At 38.0% G+C, this 24,167-nt stretch overlaps 1 protein-coding gene across 3 annotated transcripts in view; it reads right to left on the bottom strand.

The window, feature by feature from the left end:
- Positions 1-24,167, bottom strand: part of PRKN (parkin RBR E3 ubiquitin protein ligase) — a 1,272,120-nt gene that overhangs the window by 550,359 nt on the left and 697,594 nt on the right. For all 3 annotated transcript variants that reach the window (XM_036886760.2, XM_036886759.2, XM_036886761.2), the window contains exon 6: positions 5,465-5,580. In XM_036886760.2, coding sequence (XP_036742655.2) covers positions 5,465-5,580 — 116 coding nt within the window. The remainder of the gene's footprint in view (positions 1-5,464; positions 5,581-24,167) is intronic.

The raw sequence follows: 24,167 nt of genomic DNA, 5'->3' as shown, positions 1-24,167 counted from the left end.
ATGACTGGATGACACCGTCAGTTCCCATCGGACGCCAAAGTGTCAGGAAGGGTTAAGCTGATACAAGGCAGCCATTAAGCAATGTCTCAAAATTTAGACAGAAACAATGTATATATTAATTCTAAATTGTAAAATAAATGCCAAATATAACCAAAATTAAAATGTGAGTTGTGAAGAAAGCCTAAGATGGAACAAATGCATTCAGAGGGGAGCAGCTGATCCCCATTGCTTATCTTTGTTAAATGAATGTATACCAAGAACTGTCAGATGATGGTTAAATCGCTCTCCCCAAGGAACACCAAGAACAAGTACAAATGGACTTTGGAATAAATCTTTACTAATCTCCAAGCCCAAGTGAATCTTTTAAGTCTACAATCCAAGGTCCTGTTGCTTTAATAGGAAGTATGAATTTTATTTTAAGGCAAATTGAAAGCCAGAAAATTACAAAACCATTATATCAAACAACAATGACATCAAAAAACGAAGTCTTTATTGGAAGAGTTGAGGAAAATTATAAGATAGTACCACTTCTTAGATTTAATGGGTTTTATTTCTGGAAGGTTAAATTTTGACTGTGCAAACCACAGTCAAACTATTTTTTTAGTTTGTCTTCAGCTTTGTCAACTGGGAACAATGAATTTTAGTTTGTCTTCAGCTTTGTCAACTGGGAACAATGAATAAAGGTAAACGGAAGCACAGGGATGTACCAGGCAGCCTGAGAAGTTGATAAGCAGTGGGGATGTTTTTTTTCTTTTTGTCAATGATATCACAGTAATGACTTTTCTATTTTGTATGTTTTCAGATTCTACATCTTTAAATTTAAGAATAATTATATTGTAAAATAAGATTCAAGGAGCAGAAATACTGTTTTTCCCATTGGGGGAATCCTAAATTGGGGCGGACTGGTTGGGGACAAAGTACAAGTCTCACCATGACTTTGCCCATGTCACTTTTATTTGACTGAATGTTGTTATACCTGAGTCAAACTGAGGTATCCAGGAATGAACCTTGCTGATGCAATTTCTATTGGAAATACTTAATGATGCAGCCACTGTGCCTTTTAGTGTTGTACTTTCTGCTCTTGGCTTAAGTTTTTACTTTTTGTTTGATTCATTACTTTGTACTCATAAACTTAAGACTATCCACTCATAATCTTGGGTGGATAAAGATCAACTCACAACTACAGATAAGTAGAGGGGACTGAGAGGCTGGATGGCAGGAGGGAAACTGCCAGTTCACATAAGACCTCTCTGGATGCATGGGCTCTCGAATAATTCAATTTTTTAAGAGAGGGTACAATATTTTAAATACAAAGTTAAAGAACACAAACCATGTAGCTGAAAATTTAAGTTTAACATCTGGAAATGAGTAGCATATATCTATTTTTCTACATACTACAGCCCCGTATGTGTAGTCCAGAAGGCAGTATCATCAAAAACCTCATCTTTTATTTCTGCATCTGTCAGCAGACAGGACCACAAATGTGTGTTTTCTCAAAAGACAAAATCAATTTATAAGCTGTGAACAAGTACTGTTGCTATCTTTTTCTGACTTTAAGAACCAGTCAGAGCCCTATAGATTACCTACTTCAATTCTTAGATTTTATAAGAAGAACCTGAAGGCCTAAGAGATTATATTATTTTCCTAAGGTCAAAAAATTAGCTTAGTGGGATTGGAGATCCTTGAATATAAGTTATTATATGGTTGTTAAGAGTTATTATTAAGAAGGTAGATGAAAGTGATATTAATCTTTTTATAAAAAACATGTTTGCAAAGCACAAAAATAAATGGAGCTTTTACTGTGTCCTCATTTGCTACAATCTCTTTCAGAGGCAGAAATAGAATGAATATTTCCTAACTCCCTCATGGGGCTGGCTTTACTTTAATACCAAAACCAAAGAAAATACAAGAAAAGAAAACTGCAGACCAGTATCTCTTACAAATATAGATACAAAAATCCTTAACAAAATACTAGCAAATAAATTTTTAAAAAACATAAAAATAATTTTACAAAATGGTAAAGTGAGATTTATACCAGGTATACAAGGCTGATCTAACATTAAAAAATAAACTAATAAAATCCATCAGATAAACAAAGAAAGAAAAAATCACATGATAATATCAATAGATGCAGAAAAAAAATTTGACAAAATATAACACCCATTTATGATAAAACTTCTCAGTAAACTAGGAATCAAAGGGAATCCCCTCAACTTGAAAAACTCAATTTACAATAAACCTACAGCTAAAATAATACTTAATGGTGAGAAACTCAAAACTTCCTCACTAAGATCAAGACAAGGATATCCTCTCACCACGCTTTACTACACACACTGGAAGCCCTTGCTAATGCAATAAGGTGAGAAAAGGACTAAAGGTATATAGATTGGGAAGGTAGATATAAAACTGTGTCTGCTCACAGATGACATGAAAATCTATGCAGAAAATATGAAAGAACACACAAAATAATTCCTACAAATAGGTGTTTATAGCAAGGTTGCAAGGAAAAAGGTTAAAATTCAGTCACTTTCTCATACACAAACAATGGACAAGTGGGATTTTACCCAATACCATTTACTTAGAAAACCCTCAAATGAAATACTTAGGTATATATCTAACAAAATATATGCAAAACCTATATAAGAAAAATTTCAAGACTCTGATGAGTGAAATCAAATAACTAAATAATCAGAGAGATACTTTGTGTTCATGGATAGGAAGACTCAATATTCTTAGGATGTCAGTTCTTCTCAACATGATTTGTAGATTCAGTGAACTTCCAATAACAATCCCAGCCAGTTATTTTACACAATGATTCATGGAGAAGCAACATTATCAGAATAGCCAACACAATATTCAAGGAGAAGAACAAAGCTGAAGGACTAACACTCCTGACTTCAAGACCTACTGTAAAGCTACAGTAATTAAGATAGAGTAGTATTGGTACAAGAATAGATAAATAGACCAATGGGACAGAATAGAGAGCCATGAAATAGAGCCCATAAATATAGGCAACTGATCTTTGACAAAAGAGAGAAAGCAATACAGTGGAACAAAGATAGTCTTTTCAACTACGATGCTGGGACAACTGGACATCTGCATACAAAACGTGAACCTAGACATGGATGGACCTTATACCCTTCACAAACATTAACTCAAAATGGATCTTAGACCTACATGTAAAATGCAAAACAATAAAACTCCTAGAAAATAACACAGGAGAAAACCTTGAGGACCTTGGGTATGACACAACTTTTTAGATATAATACCAAAGGCTCAATCCATGAAAGAAAGAAATAAGTTGGACTTCATTAAAATCAAAAACTTTTCTTTGCAAATGACAATTTCAAGATTATAAGACAAGCCACAGATGGGGATAAAATATTGGCAAAACACAAATTTGCTAAAGGACTACTTTCCAAAATATACAAAAAACTCTCTTAACATGGAAACAAAGAATCTGATGTAAAAATGGACAAAGTACTTCAATAGACACCTCACAAAGGAGAATATCCAAATAGGAAACAAACATACTAGAAAAAAGTTTAAACCAAAACCTTACTAACCATGAAGGCAACCATTTCTTACATTTTTTGATAAGTGATTTACTTCTAAATTAGAAAAGAAAGCATTAGCAAGAAACACTATTCAGCAAAGTAAACATAAAGTACTGGGGTGTCTTCATGCAGGTTTTTACTATATCTCTATGCATGAATCAGCTGATGTAAGAAGAAAGGGTTGTTTTCTTTCTTGCATATATAGGGTGTTCTTCTGATGCCTTATACTAAGGGCTTTGTTTAATCAAGTGGTTCATTATGTAAACATAATTTAGTCTAACTGAATATAGTAGATTTTATTTATAAAATTCCCCAAAAGTAATAATCAGAAAGTTTTTATCACAACACACAATATTGTTTTTTAGTAATTATCTCCCTGTATATTTTGGAGGCAGTTTGTTTCCTTCCAAAGATGTTTTGAGTTATTAATATTAAGGTGGCAGCTTAGACATAGGATATATGGAGGGCAATGCTCATAAGATAATATGATCAACACTACCTCTTTTAAATACCATCTCTACCAACTTTAATGGAAGGTTTAAAATATTGGTTTATTGGCTGGTGAGCTGCATTCTGACTTACAGAAAAGTGTTTTGAATTTCTCATTGAAAAATTGGAAAGTGATTTGAATTATCTAGTGCTTGCAAAGCCAATGAGCCCTCATTTTTAGCCTTCCCAGTTCCTTTCCTGAAATACCAGAAGAATCGGCTGTTTTTTCTTGCATGTTGAAAGCATTAGCTATTGCAATCATTCACCTTGCCAAGGCATGAAATGCTGCCTTTTAGGCAATACTGTGGCATTTCCTGCCACAACAGGAAGCATGTAGCAAAAGAAAAACAAGCCTCATTTTTATTCCTTCTTAGAAACAAATTTGTTCAACAGATGTTGTTAAAGTTTTTAGGCTTTTATTCATCAGTATTTTAATTTAAGTTTATTAAAGAATAGAAGTACCATGTTAGAAGTATTAATGCTGATTCTGAAACCATAGTTTCAGGTAAGTTTAAGAGGATATCTAATATAGCCCCAAAGGCCAAAGAGAGACAACACTTAAATGCCTAGGGCAAACAACTGTCTTTGCTGAAAAGTTTAAAACAAAAATATTCTTTGATTTTATTCATTAATTTATTTTGGCATGTCACTAAAGGTTCTTCCTAATATCAGGGCTAAGACCCCTGATATTGCAGTTTGAGATTCTAGCCAATTTCAGATAATACGTAATAAAGTTAATTTCTTTTACACCATTCATTTGAATGGTATAGAGTAAGGAATTCTTCTCAACTATCTATTTTACCAATTACACAGACTCAGGTTCCTCTACTTTGTCCTTAGCTCCTAAACTATAATTCAAATCTAGTCATTACTTTTTTCTTTAAAGACAATGTCCACATTTTTTCTTTCATTATATTCACTGAGATTAGAAATAACCAGGTCCAAAACTAGCTACCTGCTTTTAATTGGGGGGTATGAATACATGTGAAACTCCAATATCAATACAGACAATTATGTGGAAGAATAGAGTGTATGAAAAAGATATTTTTAAAATAAAATATTATGGATCATATATTCTAAGAATAAATTTTGGTCATAAATTGTTATTGCATTCCTAACTTTAGCATCATGTTTTAATTTTAGAACTCACTGTTATCAATACATATGGTTATATTTTGCTATAAACTCAGATTACTCTGATTTTAGACATATGTAACCACACTTAAATCCTAGGGGGCTATCTGACTACTGACTACACAAAGGATTTGGCATCTTACGTAGTTCCGCCACATTAAGGCACAGCCAAATCGGGCAGAGAGCATCCCATTAAAGCAGACACTCCTCAAGAAAGAGAAACGCCTGAGGAAGGTTCCTGGGGGAGGAAGCTAGTGGGAAAGACGATGTTTTCAGATCCTTACCTGACGTCTGTACATGTTATGCAGCTGATGTCTCGACTATTTGCTGTGATCAGGTTCAAAGCTACTGATGTTTCCTTGTCAGAGGTCGGGTGGGTTCCACATTTAAAGAAAAATTCCTGAAAGAATGAGAAATGCAGTCACAGATGGGGCACCCAGCTGGCCATTTGCTCTCTAAACATTTCCATAGTATGCAGATTTCAGGCAAGAGAAGATGTCTTGTCTGAGGGTTTCAGCCCTGGCCAAGTTCACTATGGACTCAGTGAGACCGAGGAATGACACTGGAATGTTCTTGGGTAAAAGGGTTTATTACCCAGCTTTATTCCCATTGTGGCAGGTAAAGCACTAGAATTATGTCTGCATCTAGCAGTCTGCAGGTCCCTAATCCTCCTCCGTCTCTGCCTCCCCCCAGAGCACTGGACAGGGCTCTTTACACAGGGACTCAGTCAATAAAAGCTCACTGCCTCTGGTTGTGGAAGCAGGAGCCTAGCAGTAGGCCAGTTACATCATCAAGTAGTTTAGGGTCAGGTGCGGATCCTGGCCATAGGAACTTCAATTTTCCTAACAGAAGAGATCTATCATTAGGTATGAGCTAGAAATAACAGCACTGAATCTTTTGAGAGAAACTCATGTGCTTTTGCCGAACTAGTCAACTACTCCCTTTCTAGAAGAGCCTGCCTGCCTGTGCTGGTCTTCCCCTTCCTTTGCTCTTTTAGCCATGGATCTGGGGAAACACTCTGTGTCCTGGGCTTAGCAAAGCCCCTCAGAGATAAGTGAGTCCAGCAGAACAACACAATGTAAATGCAGGAGGAAGCCTGAAATAGTATCTCGCACCTGAGGAAAGGGCGATGCTAAGCCATGAAAGGATTTGCACAAAGTCAGACAATCAGAGGTGAAGCCAGGAAGTAACCCCAGCTTCCTAAAGGGGAGCTTGGTGTTTTGCTACAGTTGGTCAGTCAGCAGCAAGAATGTAATACAGTAGGAGGAATCTAGGGACCCCTACTATAAATAAGCAGGCGAGTGCCTGCAGACGCACAGAGCAGCAGAGTCCGACTCTTTCCAGCCCAGTCGAGAGCCTTGTGCCTTTTTGCACCTCTTGAGCATCCCCAGAATTGCTTGGGAGACAACTGCACTCCCTATGCCAGGCAGCTGGGAGTGTCCTAGACATGTACCTCTTACCTCGTTGGTTTTCCCAGCCTTGCCCTGCACATTCTCCTTTATTTTAGCTTTTTCATGTAAGCCACATTCTTTTGATTGACAATATTCTCACTTCTCAACCAAAACCTTCTTCTCATTTTCCTTCATTTCTTCTTTCATTTTTGTATCTGTTCACCCACCCCTCTACCCTTCAAACACTAAGGCATTTCACCAATGATTGCTCTGCTTCTTACCAAACAGTTTCTACACTTTCCATGATAATAACATCCATGGAGCTAAATTTTCTGCTACTGCAAAAATTCAATAAAAACATTTCACTGGGCGACAGAAGAACAATGGAACACCACATTTATTCCTCAGTTCCATTTGTGAGTAACTACTTGGGATGTGGAAAGTATTCCCTCTTAAACACTAGAGCTCGTGTCAACAAGCTCTTATTATAGCTTCAGACATTAAATGTGCTTGGCCAAACATATATATGGCCTTTGCCACACTTCTCAACTCTGCATTGTAGTTTATAGCCTAAAAGCAGACCATATGGAAATGAACAGATATGGTTATGTCCCAGTACAACTTTATTTATAAAAACATTTGGAAAATTGTATTTTGCCCACAGGTTATAGATTGTCCACCCCTGCAACAGACCCTGAGATAGTGTGGAATGCCTCATTTATATTGACATTCTAACAGTGCCTGGCATAGAATAGGCATTAGATATATTTTCTTAAATGAAAAATCAATACATTTATTCAGTAAATGCTACCAGTGTCCCTCTATATACTTAAACCACCTTTAATTTATTCTTTTCCTACTAAGCAAATTTCATTCTTTTTTCTGAAATGCAGTGAGCGACACTTGTGGGCCCCCGACCCCAGTGCATCAGAAGCACCTGGTGGGGGGCTTGTTAAACCAGGAAGCTGGCCCCCCCACACCAGGATTTTCAATTCAGTAATTTTGGAGAGGCCAAGTATTGCATTTCTAACACACTGCCAGGTGACGATACAAATACAGCTCCAGCGACCACACTTTCGAGAACCATTGAGTTCCGCCAACATTAGTGGTAAAGAGACTGCTTATTCTCAGAAGACAATAGCTGTAATGCACCTCATTGAAGGCATCTGAAAATAATACTGTATCTCAGGTAATGTGAACTCTAAAAATCTGAGGGGTACAACTAAACAGAGAAGTATCCCCAAACCAGGTTTTTAGATCCCAGGATGTTCTTAACTGCAAGTGTCTTACTGATTCCAGATGATGTAACTGCTAGTTGGCCAGACCTATCCTATTTGGGGCGAGTGGCATAGAAGCTGAGCCCCCTGCCTGCAGTCCTCATCTACAGAGGTGAGGGTGCAGCAGTAGCTTTGCTCTAAGGTGGGGGGGGGGCGTTGCTGGGTGCATCTGACCGGCGGCTGTGCGGTGTATCTGTGGAGCCCTGCCCATGAGCCCACGTCTCTCCTGGAGCAGCACGGAAATCATACTGACTGGTTCTTTTCTCTTTTAACATACAACCTATTTTTTTCACTCAATCTTTTGTAATTTTACAAATCCTTCAAAGTTCAAGAGTATTGAAAAAAGATTTAAAGCAATTCCTGACCACCAAAATAAAGGGTTTGAAGGACATAAGTGACCCTTATGAAATGCTCTGAGCAACTGACTGTGTTTTGCAGATGTGAAAAAATTCTCACTCATATCACAAATTCCTTTAAAGTAGCTGAGTTGGCTGGACTATGGAGAATGTATTCCATATACAGAAAAATAGATATTTATATTTTTTCTTAGCTTGCAGAAAGCTACTGGTAGACATTCAGCTAACAAATCATAAACTGTTCTAACACCAGATAAAATTCAGCCAGATAAAAGTAAAAATCCTTTCATTGGCTGGAGTAGGGGGGATGTTTATGGGTAATAGTGTAAGAAGCCACAGATATTTGGAAAATTCCATTCATTCATATGGTGTGATAACATGAAAGTACAAATTACCAACTCTATAATATATATTATATATAACATACAATATTATGTTAAATATGTATGTCTTGTCAGTGAATTTCTGCACTTTCTCTGCTAATTTGTAATGAAAGGAGGTTCTCCTAGAGTAGTGGAGTAATTTGCAAGAATGGAGAAGTGTCCCTGACTGCTCAGCTGGAAAGCTACCAGATCAGTCTGCTGTGGTCTCACGGATGCAGGCAGAGGACACAAGACCCACGGGTCAGAGACACAGGACGGCATGACTCAGAGTCCAGGCAGAAAGCAGCATGGACACCAGGATGATGCAAGTGTCCTGTATCCTCACTGCCTCAGGATGAAGCGGGTGAACTAGGCTGGATGCTATACATCTGCATCCCAGGTAAGGACCCCAAGTGTGGTGATCATGAATCTTTCATAAGGATCTGTAAGCAAACCTCCCTTTCATCCCAAAGGGAGACACTGTGTTTATTATACTGGATAAAAAGCAAATCTTCTCTACAACTCTCTCAAAAAGTTCACCCAGACAAAAGGGCAGTGAGCACCACCCTCACAGATGTGCAGAAACCTAAGAAGCCCTGGGGGACTGCTCCCCACAGTAATGATGCATTTTCTTACAGACTGAGATCTGGTCATTAGCTGCTCTGTACCATCAATAGGCTAGGATTTTCAAGATCTTTCTGATATTTCCAGTCTGTAGTCAGAACACACAAACAGTAAAAACAAAACACAAGAAGACCCTTTTCAAAAACACTCTATCTTGGGCATCAGCTTGCCTATACATGGTTGTCTCTCAAAGACAGCTGAATCATTCCTTTGGAGTGATTGTCTGTGAATTCTGCCTTTCTGTGTTTTGTTTTTCTTGATTGTTCAGGTTAAAAAAACAGGGAAGCCAATGCTGGAAAGTCATTGAGCTAGCGTCACACCGCATGGTCCAAAAGCTGACACCACTGTGCGGGCCGGTCATCAGGGGCGTGCCGCAGTCTGCTCCCCACAGAGGCCCAGGAAACACTGAGAGCTTGGAGTGGGGGGACAGCAGTCATGCCCCAGGGCCAGGCTACTCTAGTTGGCATTACTCTAGACCCAGTGGGTGCTGAGATTTCACCAGTAGAGTTACTTCTATGTCTGCAGGGAAACGTTCTCATTCATTACGGAGCTTATCTGTCTAAGTGTGGGTGGTACAGCATCCTGAACTGTGAGCAAATAAAGATTCTCAAAGGGGCCACACCACATTTTACAAATGCCAGATCACAGCTACGAAAAATAAAAAATAAAATAAATAAAAAGCTCACATCCTGTTAAATGAATTCTTCCACCCAGCCAGGCACTGCAGTTCCCCACTTACTGGCTCATTTCCTTTGGATCCATTCAGTCAATTCTGGGGAGCCATAATTAGCTATGGAGCTAAAGACTATGGCAGTAAATGGTATCTTTTTTATTGTTTTCAAATTACAGTGTAAACTATATTTTAAAAAGGAAAAGAAGTCCTAGAATATGACTTTAATGTGTTTGACTTTATATCATGACCTGTTAAGTGCTATGTGTTTTCCACCTTATTAGTATTAAATAGAAAATCCAAAATCCAACAGAGTTGTATTCTTTAAGCTCACAGAGGCATACTCACATTTTTACCATCTTTCTGGACAAGGCCATGAATCTTTCTTTTCCTTCACACTTTGTTATATTTTTTCGTAACTCATCTGTCCTTTCATTTTGCATCACAGAGGCCTGGCCCACTAACTGAATCAGACCCATGTAAATCAAAGTTCTGTATACATTTCAGGTCAGCTCTTGCTGGCATTCCAGAAGCCACCCTCCTTTCTCCTCACTCCGCTCTGCCAACTGGTTCAGGACTCATTACCAATGTCTTCCACAGAGGGGAAAACAATAAGTATGGAAATGAATAAATACACCAGCAAAATACAAATATTAGATTCATACCAAGAACCCAGTTGTATAAGGCTTATGGAATTCGAGGTTAGACAACTCCAAACACAACTAGTGTATTCCTAATTTCTATAAATGTAGCTCACAACTACTATCTGGAAACTACCTGCTTGGCTCAACCACCGTCTAGTTTCACAAACCAGAAAAAATAAAAAAAACCAACATCGAGACCCAACTTCTCTTTTGCTCATGAAGCATCTAACAACTTCTACTGAACTTCCTCAAGTTAATTACTTGCTTAACCATTATGTTTTCCAAATAAAATACCATTGTCTATTGTTACAAGAGTTGATGTTTATGTTAGTTTCCAAATCCTTCTTAGTTAATAGACCCCAAAGGAGGCATCCCTTTCTCTTACTATAGGGTCACACAGTTTTCATGGGAAGCTGCAGTAGGTCTACGGTTTGTTCCAACAGGTAACCAACCCTTTGTATGGGTCAGGGTCAGGTCAGAGAAACAGGGCCACGCCAGGTGGTTTGGATGAGGGCATTTAATATGGGGTCTAGCTACAAAGGTGGTAGGAGCCCAGAGAGCTAATCAGGGGCAGGAAGCCCCCTGAGATCAGCAGTGCTGGGGGCCCAGTCAGCTGAGACCAGAGCACATGGGGAGGAGGTGGCTTCCCCTGGCTCAGCAGCTGGGCCATCTGCAGGGAGCCAGGAGCATGGGTGAGGTGCAGGGTGCCCCTCAGAGAGAAAGGGAGGCGCACCCTGGCTCTGGCCTCTCCCTGCTCCGCCATCCTCACCATGCCTCCCCAGCACAAGGCCAACCAGGAACGAGGAGAAGGGGCTTGGGAGGCGGCACGTGACGCGGCCGGCCCGGCAGGTGGGCAGAGAAGGGGTGGCAGGTAGACCTGAGGGCACCAGCGGGTGACTGGTGTGTCCTCAGGGGGCAGGGCAAGGCAGTCGGGTCGGAGTCCTCCAGCTCGCGCACTGTTGACACTGACACACTCTAATCAGCCTCCATTAAAGAAGACACGTTAAGATAGGGTTCTGTAAAGTGTAGTAAATAAAAATACATACATATTCACATTGAGTTTAAACTCAAGCCTGTCAAAAGACTATTCACCCAAATTTTCAAGTAAGATAAACTGAGGACAGAGAGACATTACTGCTACTTATGAGGAAACCAGTAATAAGCAACTTAAATGTCTATCAAATATGCCCTCACAGTTGCCGAGTTACCACAGGATGAGCTTGTCACTCAGAATGAATCTAAATCTCTCTTGCAGACCTAACAGCTCTGGGAGCAGGAGGAGTGGGCATCCCCAGGTGCTTTCTACTCTGACACGCGGTATCTAACAGCTCCTCATTAGGCTGGGTGCAGATTCTTTTGTAAAAAGCAACTGTTAGTTTTAAGTCTTATTATCCATTCAAAAGTTTCATCATTAATATTACACTTGTCTTCAAGTTAGAACCTGACAAGGCGTAATCACCATCCTCTCTGCCTGGTACAGAAGGAAAGCGTGTCAGTGAACCATGCAGGGCCTGCTTGCCCTGTGACTTCACCAGCACCTTAGCCTTCATGCTGAAGTGTTAGACTCACTTTGTGCTACGTAAACCCGCATGGAATTATTCCATTTTGGATACAAAATCACTATGCAACTTGTTAGGCTGTATAATACTTGTAGACTCTGCTAATTTAACAATGCCAGTTGTAAATTAGGTTACACCTAGTTAAATAAAATCCCCAAAACTAATGAGTCTGTTATCATGCTCAGTAACAAGTTTGCTTTCTCTTAATAAGGTGTTAAGATTCTAGATGTTGTACAAAGTTTATCAGGAGAAATAAAATCAATATTCACCCACAAAAAAGCAAGTTAGACCTTCACTGAGAAGGACAGTTGCTGCCTGTCCACATCCCGGCCACTGCCAAAGCCTTAAGAAAGACTGCCCACCATGCCCAAGGACATAGTCACACGCACACCGCAGGTGGGAGTGCGCACACCAAGCCAACCCATCCTTAAGCGGCAGAGAGAGTGTCAGGTATTAATCCACCAGGACATGGATGTCTAAGTCCACCACTGGCTCAGGTCTAGGCAAACCAGATCTATTCCCTAGGCCAGTGTGTAAAAGGTAACGAAAGTTAAATCTAAAATCCAAAAAGCTCTGAAAACACAGTTTTTATTTTTTTTCCTCATATTTGGAAACTACATTTCATTTATGGCAAAACCCAACATGAATAACTGGAGCATAACATGAATCTCATTTTATATTTGTCCAATTCAGTGTAATTATTCATTATTTTTCACTATAAAATTACAATGAAAAAAAAAATGATAGGGTGGAAATGTAGTCTTGGAGAGATTTCAAAGTTAAAATGTATGAATTGTATAATCTTTCTAAAATAAAAAATCCAAATTTCAGGCACTTCTGAACCCCAGAATAATAAATAATTGCAATTCTGCAACAAAAATTGTCTTAAATTCTTACTAATCCAACAGGATGATCCTTGAAGTTCCAGATGCAGTGCATCATGTTAATCACTACAACGGCACCTTTAGTTCTGTCCAAATGAATGGTTTTAGTCTACTTGAAATATGTGTATCTATATTTATAAATCCATGCACACTTCCTACATTTCCCTTTAATACTAGATATAAACAATTCCAAACATTTTAATGGCACATGCCTTCAAGAAGTCTAATTTCAAAATAAAAGCTACAAATATAACAGTGCTTACCCTCCCCTTATACACCTGGATTCTACGTTCGTCAGTGTGTCTGACTAGAAGTTTAGTTATAACACCACTCAGTCATTATATGCTAGTTATTGCTCTAAGAATAAAAGCAGACAGTTGTTGGAGACATTTCAAATGATTCTGAAGATTTGGGGTCATTACTGATGCTTATAAAATGCATGCACGTATAGAGATGGCTTTGTTTACATACATACACAAAAAATCTTACAACAAGAAAATAAACTTATGGATACAGAGAACAGATTGGTGGTTGCCAGGGGCGAGGGGTGGGTGAAATGGGTGCAGACACTCAAAAAGGACAAATTTCCATTTGTAAAATAAATAAGAAACAGTCTTCACTCCCGACGCAGGAACTGCTCAGATGTCTGGATGCCCCTTCCTCCTCCTTAGCCCAGATGAAGAGCTGACCCCAGGCTCTACTCAGTCAGAATACCCGCCTCCCCACACATACACACATACCAGCACCCCCACCTCCACCTACCTGAGAAGCAAGCAAGGGCTCAGAGCGGTCCGGGGCAAGAGGCGAGAGGCAGGGTCCCATGCAGCAGCTCCGCCCTGGACCCAGCTGGCTGTGTCCCCAGTTTCTTAGTTTTTGACATCTACCTTAAGTAAAAACCATGTTTCCAGGGATTTCCACCCCACCTCAATGTTTACACATTAAAAAAGAAAAGAAAAGTGTGCTATTTCTTCCTTGCTCAACCTTGGACCAGGAGCTGGGGACACAGAGATAAACAAAATCCCTGAAAGACTCCATAGCCTGGAGGAGAAAGAGACACCTCAGCAAACATTTCCACAAAATAAAAACGGTGAATGCCTCACCACCGAGCACTGAGGCATGGTGCGTGAGAGGATGAGTATCTTATGGGCGAATGCGACTCTCTGCTTGGGAAGGGATATTGGAATGGTGGTTTTACAAGGTCAGGGCTCGCCAGGTGGAGAAAGTAGAGAATCAAGTGCAGGGGCAAACGTGAGCAAGAACCCGTGCTGGGGTTCAGACTCACGGGCGCAGGGCACGCCAACAGATAATGGGAAACCTGTGAGTCTTGCCCACCACGATCCCGTGGTCTCATCATAGTCACGCTAATGTTTTGATAGCCTGGAAGCATGTTCATTATGTGACTCTTCCTGGCCAGCCCTCCACCAGAAAAAGGACTGAGGTGTGACAGCAAAGGATATATACCATGATTATTTCTTGGTCATCAACTTTGAAAGATCAACTTTTCAAAATAAGTTGATTGTTTAAGTTAGCAGAACAATAAACTTCTAAGACAAATTTTCATGTTACCTTTCAGACTGGAAAACAAGGATTTTTTGTTTTCTTTATCATCTTGGAGAAAGCTTTCACCCCAAGGGTTGTGCCCTAGATAATACATCACTGGAGAATTTTGAGAGCAAATGCTTTGTGATGGTGAGCATTTCTCAGCTGTGTATAATTATCTTGTCCTTAGCATTCACTAAAGGCCCTGGACTCCAACCATTCAGGAAGCTGTCAAAGTTGTATTTATCCCACTGGTATAGGCTTCCTGATTGTGAGCTGAGAGACCAGTAATGGTCAGATGACACAGCTTTTCCTGATAACTAACTTATTCCCAGGAATTAGTGGCCATTTCAGGAGAATCTGGCTCATGCTTTACATGCACTACAGTAGTCACCTTTTTTCCTCCAGGCCTGAGGTTCATTTGACTAATGAGTTGCCCCAGTATGGGGCTAACTTTGCTTGAATTTCTTTCACCATTCCATTCCAGTACTGTCTGGCGATGTGATTTCCCTCTGACAATATAACAGCAGTCACTTATGTGACATCATTGACTCAGCATATAAACTAAGTGTATCTTCTCTTTATATTTTTGGAGCCCAGCCAGACTATAAAGAGCAATATTCACTTTTATTCTTTTTTTCTTTTAGAAGCTAAAGGTTTTCTATGCTCTTTTAATGCGTCAGCTTGAAAGAACACAAAAGCATCTACAGCAGTTGTTAGTTTCATACTTAGACAAAGCTTTCCAGCTTCTGGCCTCAGATAAATAAAGTAACATGTTAAAATATTTTCTTGTTAACAGAATGTTTCCTTTTGTAATCTCCTACCACCCGTTATATAGTCAACCTCCACAGAAGGGTACATAAACAATTATCTGTTAGCTGGTAATAATTTGCAAGAAACTGAGATGACATGTCATAATTTTGAAAATGTACAATGAGTCACCATCCCTAGATGACCTGTGCTCCCAGGATTTTCTAGGCAATCTCTAGAAGTTGGCAGTTATTCCGTATTTATTTCTAAATGTACAAAAACATCTAATCAACAATGGTAAATAATGTAAATGGACTATTTATCCATATCATTTCTCTGGTTACATCCTCCAGACCGAGCACCCTGACCCTGAGCAAGGCCTCTGAAGGCCCCTCTCAGCCCTGCAGCCCTCCGCCTCCCACCCTGCTGCCCCGGCCCTTCTGCAGCCGACTGCAGGCTGTGCTCTCCTCTGCTCTGAGCCCTGGCATGTGGTTTGCCCTCCAGGAACTGTCTTCTTCCTCCCATCATCGACATTCATTTTGCCTTTCAAATCCTCAAGTGTCCATCATGCCTCTCCTTACATGTCCCCAGCCCTCAAGGCCTTCCTGATTCCCTAGGACTGGGGGAAGTGTTTCTAGGTTACCCTTCGTTTCTATTCCACTCTGTGCTTAGCCCCTTCAATACCCTTGCTCTGTGGTCCTGGCATCGCCTGCTAGTCTAGCGTGCTCACCAGAGGGCACTTCATCCTGGTGGCTGGCACTGGGTCTGGGACACAGCAAGCATCCAAGTGGTGGAGAGAAGGAACAACTCAGAGCACTTGGAGAGTAAGAAGGCGAAGGCAGAGCTCCTTCCGGTGGGGGACATGCTTCGGGGAAATGGACTGAAGTGGGATTCTGGATCACAGCCTTTCAGATTCCTGGGAATTAAGTGTTCTTTCCTCTCTCCCTGGTTAGTCTGCACCTTCCTCTGAACTTTTATTGCAGCTGCTGTTCCTGTAGTTGAATCCTTTGTGCTGCTTATTTGGAAAACAGCCGCCACCCCAGGAGCAAGTGGTGGCAGAATGATGCTATTGCTTTTCTCTTGCAGCCACAGCTGAGAAATGCAGCAACTGCAGTTTCTCGGTGTCAGGATTGAGTATGGAAAGTGCGAGAGAAACATACATTTTGGTAGCAATAATTCACACACTAGTAATATAACCTGGTTTCAGCTATAAGAGAAATATTGAACAATAAAAAAATCCTAGCTTTAAAACATTTTAAATGACTTTAGACTTGGAATCTTAACTTTTTTCCCCTCAAAAGTCCTTGTTTATTTGGCAAGCAGAATTTAAAGCTTTTTTTATTCCTGTTTTCTTTATTGCAGGCAGCACAAGCAATCATAAACACTCTGCTCAAGACAAAACTGGGAAAAGGCAAATGCTTTATATACTTTAGTAGTTTTTCACATTCTCTGTATTTATTTTATTTCTTCATTAGAAAAAGAAGAAAATAAAATACAATTTATAAATTTACCTATGAACTATCGTTATGAAAATCAAGATGAATAAGACTAGGAAATAAATGTTACAGAGAGTGTTTTATTACTGTTATTAAGACAATTTTTTAGAACAGTTTTAGGTGCACAGTAAAACTGAGGGGGAGGTAGAGAGATTTCTCACACCCTCCCTAGCACACATGCAGTGTCCCTTATTTCAACATCCCCCATGGGAGGGTACATTGCTATACAATTGGTGAACCTGAATCAACACATCATAACCACTTAGTCCATAGTTTATATTAGGATTTCACTCTTGGTGTTGCACTTTCTATACCAAGTCTAAACCCATGGTTTGGACAAGTGTTTAATGACACATATACATCATTATAGTATCATATGGATTTTCATTACACCCTAAAAATCCTCTGTGCTTCACCTACGTATCCCTCCCCATCTCTCCACTCCTGGCAACAACTGATATTTTGATTGTCTCCATAGTTTTGTTTTTTCCAGAATGTCATATGGTTTAAATCATATGTAAGCTTCTCAAATTAGCTTCTTTACTTAGTTATATGCATTTAAGACTTTTCCATGTCTTTTCATGGCTTGTTAGCTCATTTCTTTTTAGTACTTAATAATATTCCATTGTCTGGATAGATCACAATTTGTTTATCCATTTGCCTATTGAAGGACATCTTGGTTGCTTCCAACTTTGGGCAATTATGAATAAAGCTGATATAAGTAACTATGTGCAGGACTTTTGTGTGGGAATAAGTTTTCAAACTCCTTTGGGTAAATACCTAGAAGTACAATTGTTGGATCATATGGTAAGAGTATTTAGTCATGTAAGAAACCAATGAACTAACGATGAACTAGCAGAGAGAGAAATCAGGAAAACAATTCCATTCACAATTGCATCAAAAAGAATAAAATACCTAGGAATAAACCTAACCAAGGAAGTGAAAGACCTATACTCTGAAAACTATAAGACACTCATGAGAGAAATTAAAGAAGATACCAATAAATGGAAACACATCCCATGCTCATGGATAGGAAGAATTAATATTGTCAAAATGGACATCCTGCCTAAAGCAACCTACAGATTCAATGCAATTCCTATCAAAAACCAACAGCATTCTTCAATGAACTAGAGCAAATAGTTCTAAAATTCATAAGGAACCACAAAAGACCCTGAATAGCCAAAGCAATCCTGAGAAGGAAGAATAAAGCAGGGGGGATTATGCTCTCTGACTTCAAGCTCTACCAAAAAGCCACAGTAATCAAGATAATCTGTTACTGGCACAAGAACAGACCCATAGACCAATGGAACAGACTAGAGAGTCCTGATATAACATAAGAATATGTGATCAATTAATAAACAATAAAGGAGCCATGGATATACAATGGGGAAATGACAGTTTCTTCAACAACTGGTGTTGGCAAAACCACACAGCTACATGCAAGAGAATGAAACTGGATTATTGTCTAACCCCATATACAAAAGTAAACTCAAAATGGATCAAAGACCTGAATGTGAGTCATGAAACCATAAAACTCTTAGAAGAAAACATAGGCAAAAATCCCTTGAACATAAACATGAGCAACTTTTTCCTGAATGCATCTTTTTGGGCAAGGGAAACAAAATAAAAAATGAACAAATGGGACTACATTATGCTAAAAAGCTTCTGTACAGCAAAGGACACTATCAGCAAAACAAAAAGGCATCCTACAGTATGGTAGAATATATTTGTAAATGACATACCTGACAAGGGGTTAACATCCAAAATATATAAATAACTCACATGCCTCAATACCCAAAAAGCAAATAACCCTATTAAAAAATGGGCAGAGGATATGAACAGACACTTCTCCAAAGAAGAAATTCAGATGACCAACAGGCATATGAAAAGATGCTCCACATTGCTAATTATCAGGGAAATGAAAATTAAAACCACAATGAGATATCACCACATACCAGTTTGGATGGCCAACATAGAAAAGACTAGGAACAACAAATGCTGGCAAGGATTCAGAGAAAGGGGAACCCTCCTACACTGCTGGTGGGAATGTAAACTAGTTCAACCATTGTGGAAAGCAGTATGGAGGTTCCTCAAAATGCTCAAAATAGAAATACCATTTCACCCAGGAATTCCACTTCAAGGAATTTACCCCAAGAATGCAGCACTCCAGTTTGAAAAAGACAAATGCACCCCTATGTTTATCGCTGCACTATTTACAATAGCCAAGATATGGAAGCAACCTAAATGTCCATCAGTAGATGAATGGATAAAGAAGATGTGGTACATATACACAAAGGAATATTATTCAGCCATAAGAAGAAAACAAATCCTACCATTTGCAACAACATGGATGGAGCTAGAGGGTATTATGCTCAGTAAAATAAGCCAGGCAGAGAAAGACAAGTACCAAATGATTTCACTCATCTGTGAAGCATAAGAACAAAGCAAAAACTGAAGGAACAAAACAGCAGAAGACTCACAGAACCCAAAAGTGGACTAACAGTTGCCAAAGGGAAAGGGACTGGGGAGGATGGGTGGATAGGGAGGGAGAAGGGGAATGAGGGGCATTACGATTAGAACACATTACATGGGAGGTGGGCAATGGGAAGGCAATATAGCACAGAGAAGACAAGTGTTGACTCTGTAGCATCTTGCTGCTCTGATGGACAGTGACTCTGGTGAGGTATGTGATGAGGACTTGATAGTGGGGGGAATCTAGTAACTACAATACTGCTCATATGATTGTGTGTTAATGATAACAAAATTTAAAAAAAAAAGGAAACCAATGAACTATCTTCCAAAGTGACTGTACCATCTTGAATTCCTACCAGCAGTGTGTGAGTTTCTGTTGCTTGATACCCTTGCTACCATTTGGTGTTGTCAATATCCTGGACTTTGGCCATTTTAATAAGTAGGTAGTAGTATCTCATTGTTGTTTTGATTTTTATTTCCCTGAAGACAGTTGATGTGGAACATCTTACTTGCTTATTTGCCATCAGTATGTCTTCTTTGTTGAAGTTTCCATTAAAGTATGTGGCCCATTTTTAATTAGGTTGTGTATTCTCTTATTGTTGAGTTTTAAGAATTCTTTGTATATTTTGAATAAGCCCTTTATCAGAATTTTTGCAAATATTTTCTCCCTATCTGTAGCTGTCTCCTCATAATCTTGACATTGGCTTTTGTGGAGCAAAAGCTTTTGATTTAATAAAGTCCAGCTTATCAATTATCTCTTTCATGGACTGTGCCTTTGGTGTTGTATCTGAAAAGTTGTGCTATACTTAAGGTCATCTAGGCTTTCTCTTATGTTATCTTCTAGGAGTTACAGTTTTGTGTTTTATGTTTAGGACTATGGTCCATTTTGAGTTAATTTTCATGAAGCATGTAATAGATGTCTAGATTCATTTTTAATTTTTTTTGCATGTGAATATCCAGTTTCTCAGCACCATTTGTTGAAAAGACTACTTATGTTTCATTGTATTGGGTTCTCTCTTTTGTCAAAGATCAGTTGACTACATTTATGGCAGTCTATTTCTGGGATATCCATCCTATTCCATTAGTCTATCTGTCTTTTCTTTCCCCAATACCATACTGTCTTGATTACTATAGCTTTACAGTAGGTCTTGAAGTCAGATAGTGTCAGTCCTCCAAACTTTTTCTTCTCCTTCATTATGGTGGTTGCTATTCTGGGTCTTTTCCTTCTCCATCCAAACATTAGAATCAGTTTGTCAACATTCATAAAATAAATTGCCATGATTTTTATTGGAATTACATTGAATCTATAGATCAAGGTGGGTAGAACTGATGTCCTGACAATATTGAGTCTTCCTATCCATGAACATGGAATCTCTCTGCACTGGCTAAGTATTCTTTAAGTTTGTTTGTCAGAGCTTTACATTTTTTCTCATAAAGGTCTTGTATACATTTTGATAGGTTTATATATAAGTATTACATTTATGGGGTGCTAATGTAGATGGTATTGTTTTTTTTCCAAATTCTACTTGTCATTACTAGTATATAAGAAAGTGATTGACTTTTATACATTAATCTTGTATCTTGCAACCTTGCTATACCTTCTTCAGATTTTCTGCCTAGATTATCATGTCATCTCTGTGATAAGACAGTTTATTTCTTCCTTTCCATGTATATACCTTTATTTCCTTTTCCAACCTTATTGTTACAAACTCTTCTAGCATGTTAAAAAGGAGTGGTGAGAGGGGACAACCCTGCTATGCCTGACCTTCGCAGGAAAACTTGCAGTTTTTCAATATTAAGTATGATACTGAACATTTTTCCCATGCCAATGTAACCAAATACAAATGGAAGAAATAAAAACCCAACCAGCCATTCTATTTATGGAATATAAATATATATGTATGTTCTATAAATATACATGTATATTTTCCACTGGTCAATTTGTGAGTCAAATGGATTTTTACTATGTTTTTTTCATAGTAAGTGAAATAATAAAGGAGAAACATCAAAACTTTTCAGTCATGAGAGAGCCAGTAAAATAACCTAGTTATTCAACTATTCCAGTATTTTTGAGAAATGTATGCAGTGTTGGTGGGACAAAAATGAAGGATAGTCTCATCCATAAGAATACATAATTCAGTAGAAAAGAGACATGTACATATTATGAGGATTTTAGGGAGATACTAGAATGAATGTCTTTCCCTCTGAACCAGGCTTATCATCATAAAACTTAAAACATACTCAGAGATGGTGTCTGTATATGGTTTATGTGTAAAGAGTAAGTCTCCCATTTTCAAGAGGCACCGGGCGATGCACTCCCCTCCCCATCAGTTCTGGGACTGGGATGTGCAGGGAAAGACTCTTCCTGGTGACTGAAGGGAGAGGTCAGTTAATGCCTGTGGGAAGAATTTATTTTTATAATCTAAAGAAAATTCTTAAGCAAATATAGCTAGGACACAATAAAGTGTTTCAATTAGGTTTAGATGTAATTTGAGGATATAATTTAAGAATTTTAAAATTTCATTAAAAACAAACCAAAACAAAAAGCAATGCATATTGCTCTAAGAGAAAATGCAGAGAAAAACCTATTAATAAAATGGAAATCATGAGTGAAAAGATCCCAGCCATGAATGTGAGAGTAAGGACATCAATATATAAATCACAAATAGAGAGAATTAAAGAAACAATAGAAAAGATGTTCTTTGAGCTAAAGCATGGAGATTTGTAAGTCACACAAATAAATATAAATCAGAATAAGATAAAATGTCCTAATTTGCATGGAGAAACTACTGTATGTTTAATTTAAAGGCCAATCAAGCTACCGGAAAAGTGAAACTGTTTACCAATTTATTCATGAATAATGATGCAAAATTTCAAAATAAGTCATTGATAAATTAAATCTAACACTGTATTAAATATGAAAATAGTTTGATCATTTGTTTATTTAACAAATATTTATTATTGTCTCTGGGCTATATATTATCCTAGGAGCTAAGGATATAGTATAAGCAAAACACTCATAGTACAAACATTTTAGAACAGGGAAAAGACAACAAACAATAGAATTGTGATTTATTTCTAGGCAGTAGTGACTGTAATAGGAAAATAAGGTATTAATAAGATATTCTAAACTGCAAGGATGCCTCAGCCTTAACAAATTCATCAATTTAATTCATACTATGTAAAACTTAATGGAGATAAATGTGATTATGTCAATGGTAAACCCAAAAGCTTGGTCAAATTTAGAAGCCATTCTTAATAAAATCATAATAAAATTTTAAAAATTCATCTGTATTAAACATGATAAATGAAAGTCAGCTACCATAAATTTGATAAAGCCATCTGTCAAAAAGAGTAATAATAGTCAGGCACTAAGTGAAAATGCTCACTAGTACTGGTATTCTCGATGGCTGAATAAAGAAAGAGAGAATACAAATCATGATCTTAAAAAAAAAATTAACAAATTGATCTGTACTTCCAGATTAAATGATGGCATAACTAAAAAACCCCAAGGGGCTCTATCAAAAGTCATGAAAATTAATGAGAAAATTTTTTAAGTGGCTGAATACAAAGTATGTAGTAAAAAACTGACATCCATATTAGCAAAATCCTCTTGAAAACAGAAAAAAAAAATCTTCCTAACATTGAAAGATGAGATAAAATACTAGTACACTTATTCCATAAGAAAATTAAAGAATCTATTATAAGTATTTAGAAATGAAGACTTGAGTAAATAAAGAGGTAAAGTGCCCTGAATGTAAGGGGTTCCTATCAACTAAATAAAGTCCTAGAGTATATATATATATAATTTTGTTGCAAGGCACATATGAATCCTAGGTGGAATTTTTTTTTTTGATGAGAGAGAGGGAGATTGGGCACCAAGATTTTAAAAAATCATATGAAAAAATAAAAATGTGAGAATTTACATTTTTGAATAATGAGAGTGGAGATAACACCCTAGCTGGTGTTACAACTCATTACAACTTTATAAGCTATTATAAGCCAAAGGAATGGTATTTAGATGGGAATACAAAAATAGGTCAGTGGAACAGAATAGGGCACCTGGAGGTTTCAGTAAGTATATATGGAACTTAAAATTGACAAAGGTGACATTTCATTCAGTGGTGCAAGAGTGTATTTAACACATGGTGTGGGCACAGTTGAATAGTCCATAGTAGGTGTGAATAATTGGTCAATCATGTTTGCAGAAAAGAGTTCCAAGATGGATTAAATATCTAAAGATGAAAACAAACAACAAAAATTTATTAAAATATGAGATGAAAAACTTTGGTAGAAATTCATATAAATTCCGTGGGAATGATGGGAGTACCTCTTTGGAAAGACAAAAACTGAGTAAGTTTCTCCTTACATAAGGGAAAATGCTCTGCATTTCAAACATTTCGGCAATATAAGAAGACAAAAATGTTTATACAACATACAGCAGACAAAAGATTAATATTCCTATTCTTAACATTATTTCTGCCATTTTCTTTACAAAATAGCAAATGATCATATTCAACACCAAAGAATATGAGATGGTAAATTTAGGAAGAGTAATGTGAAATAATGCTTAACTTTAGTGATGGTCAGAGAAATGCTAACTGAGGGCAACAATGACATGCTATTTTCACACATGACTTTATCAAAAACAAAGGCTCCAGTGCTAGTGAGTGTGTGTAAATTAGAACATTGTGTAAGAGAGTGGGAAATGCCCTGATCTCTTTGGAAAATCATCACAGCAGTTTGGATAAAAATGTTAAATGACACGTTGTTGTATCTAGGTATTCTAATTCATAAAAATAGCAGTACCAGTGTTTAGTAATTTACTTATGGGGATTTTACTTCAGTATAGTTTCTAGAACAAAACAAAAAACAAAAGACATCCAGAATGGACTTGCTCAATATTTATGTTATGGAATATTATGCAGTTATTAAAATTAATGTTTTATCTGTACATGTGTAC

This window comes from Manis pentadactyla, chromosome 12 (assembly GCF_030020395.1).
Source record: "Manis pentadactyla isolate mManPen7 chromosome 12, mManPen7.hap1, whole genome shotgun sequence".
NCBI lineage: Eukaryota > Metazoa > Chordata > Mammalia > Pholidota > Manidae > Manis > Manis pentadactyla.
This window is presented reverse-complemented; position numbering and strand designations above follow the sequence as displayed.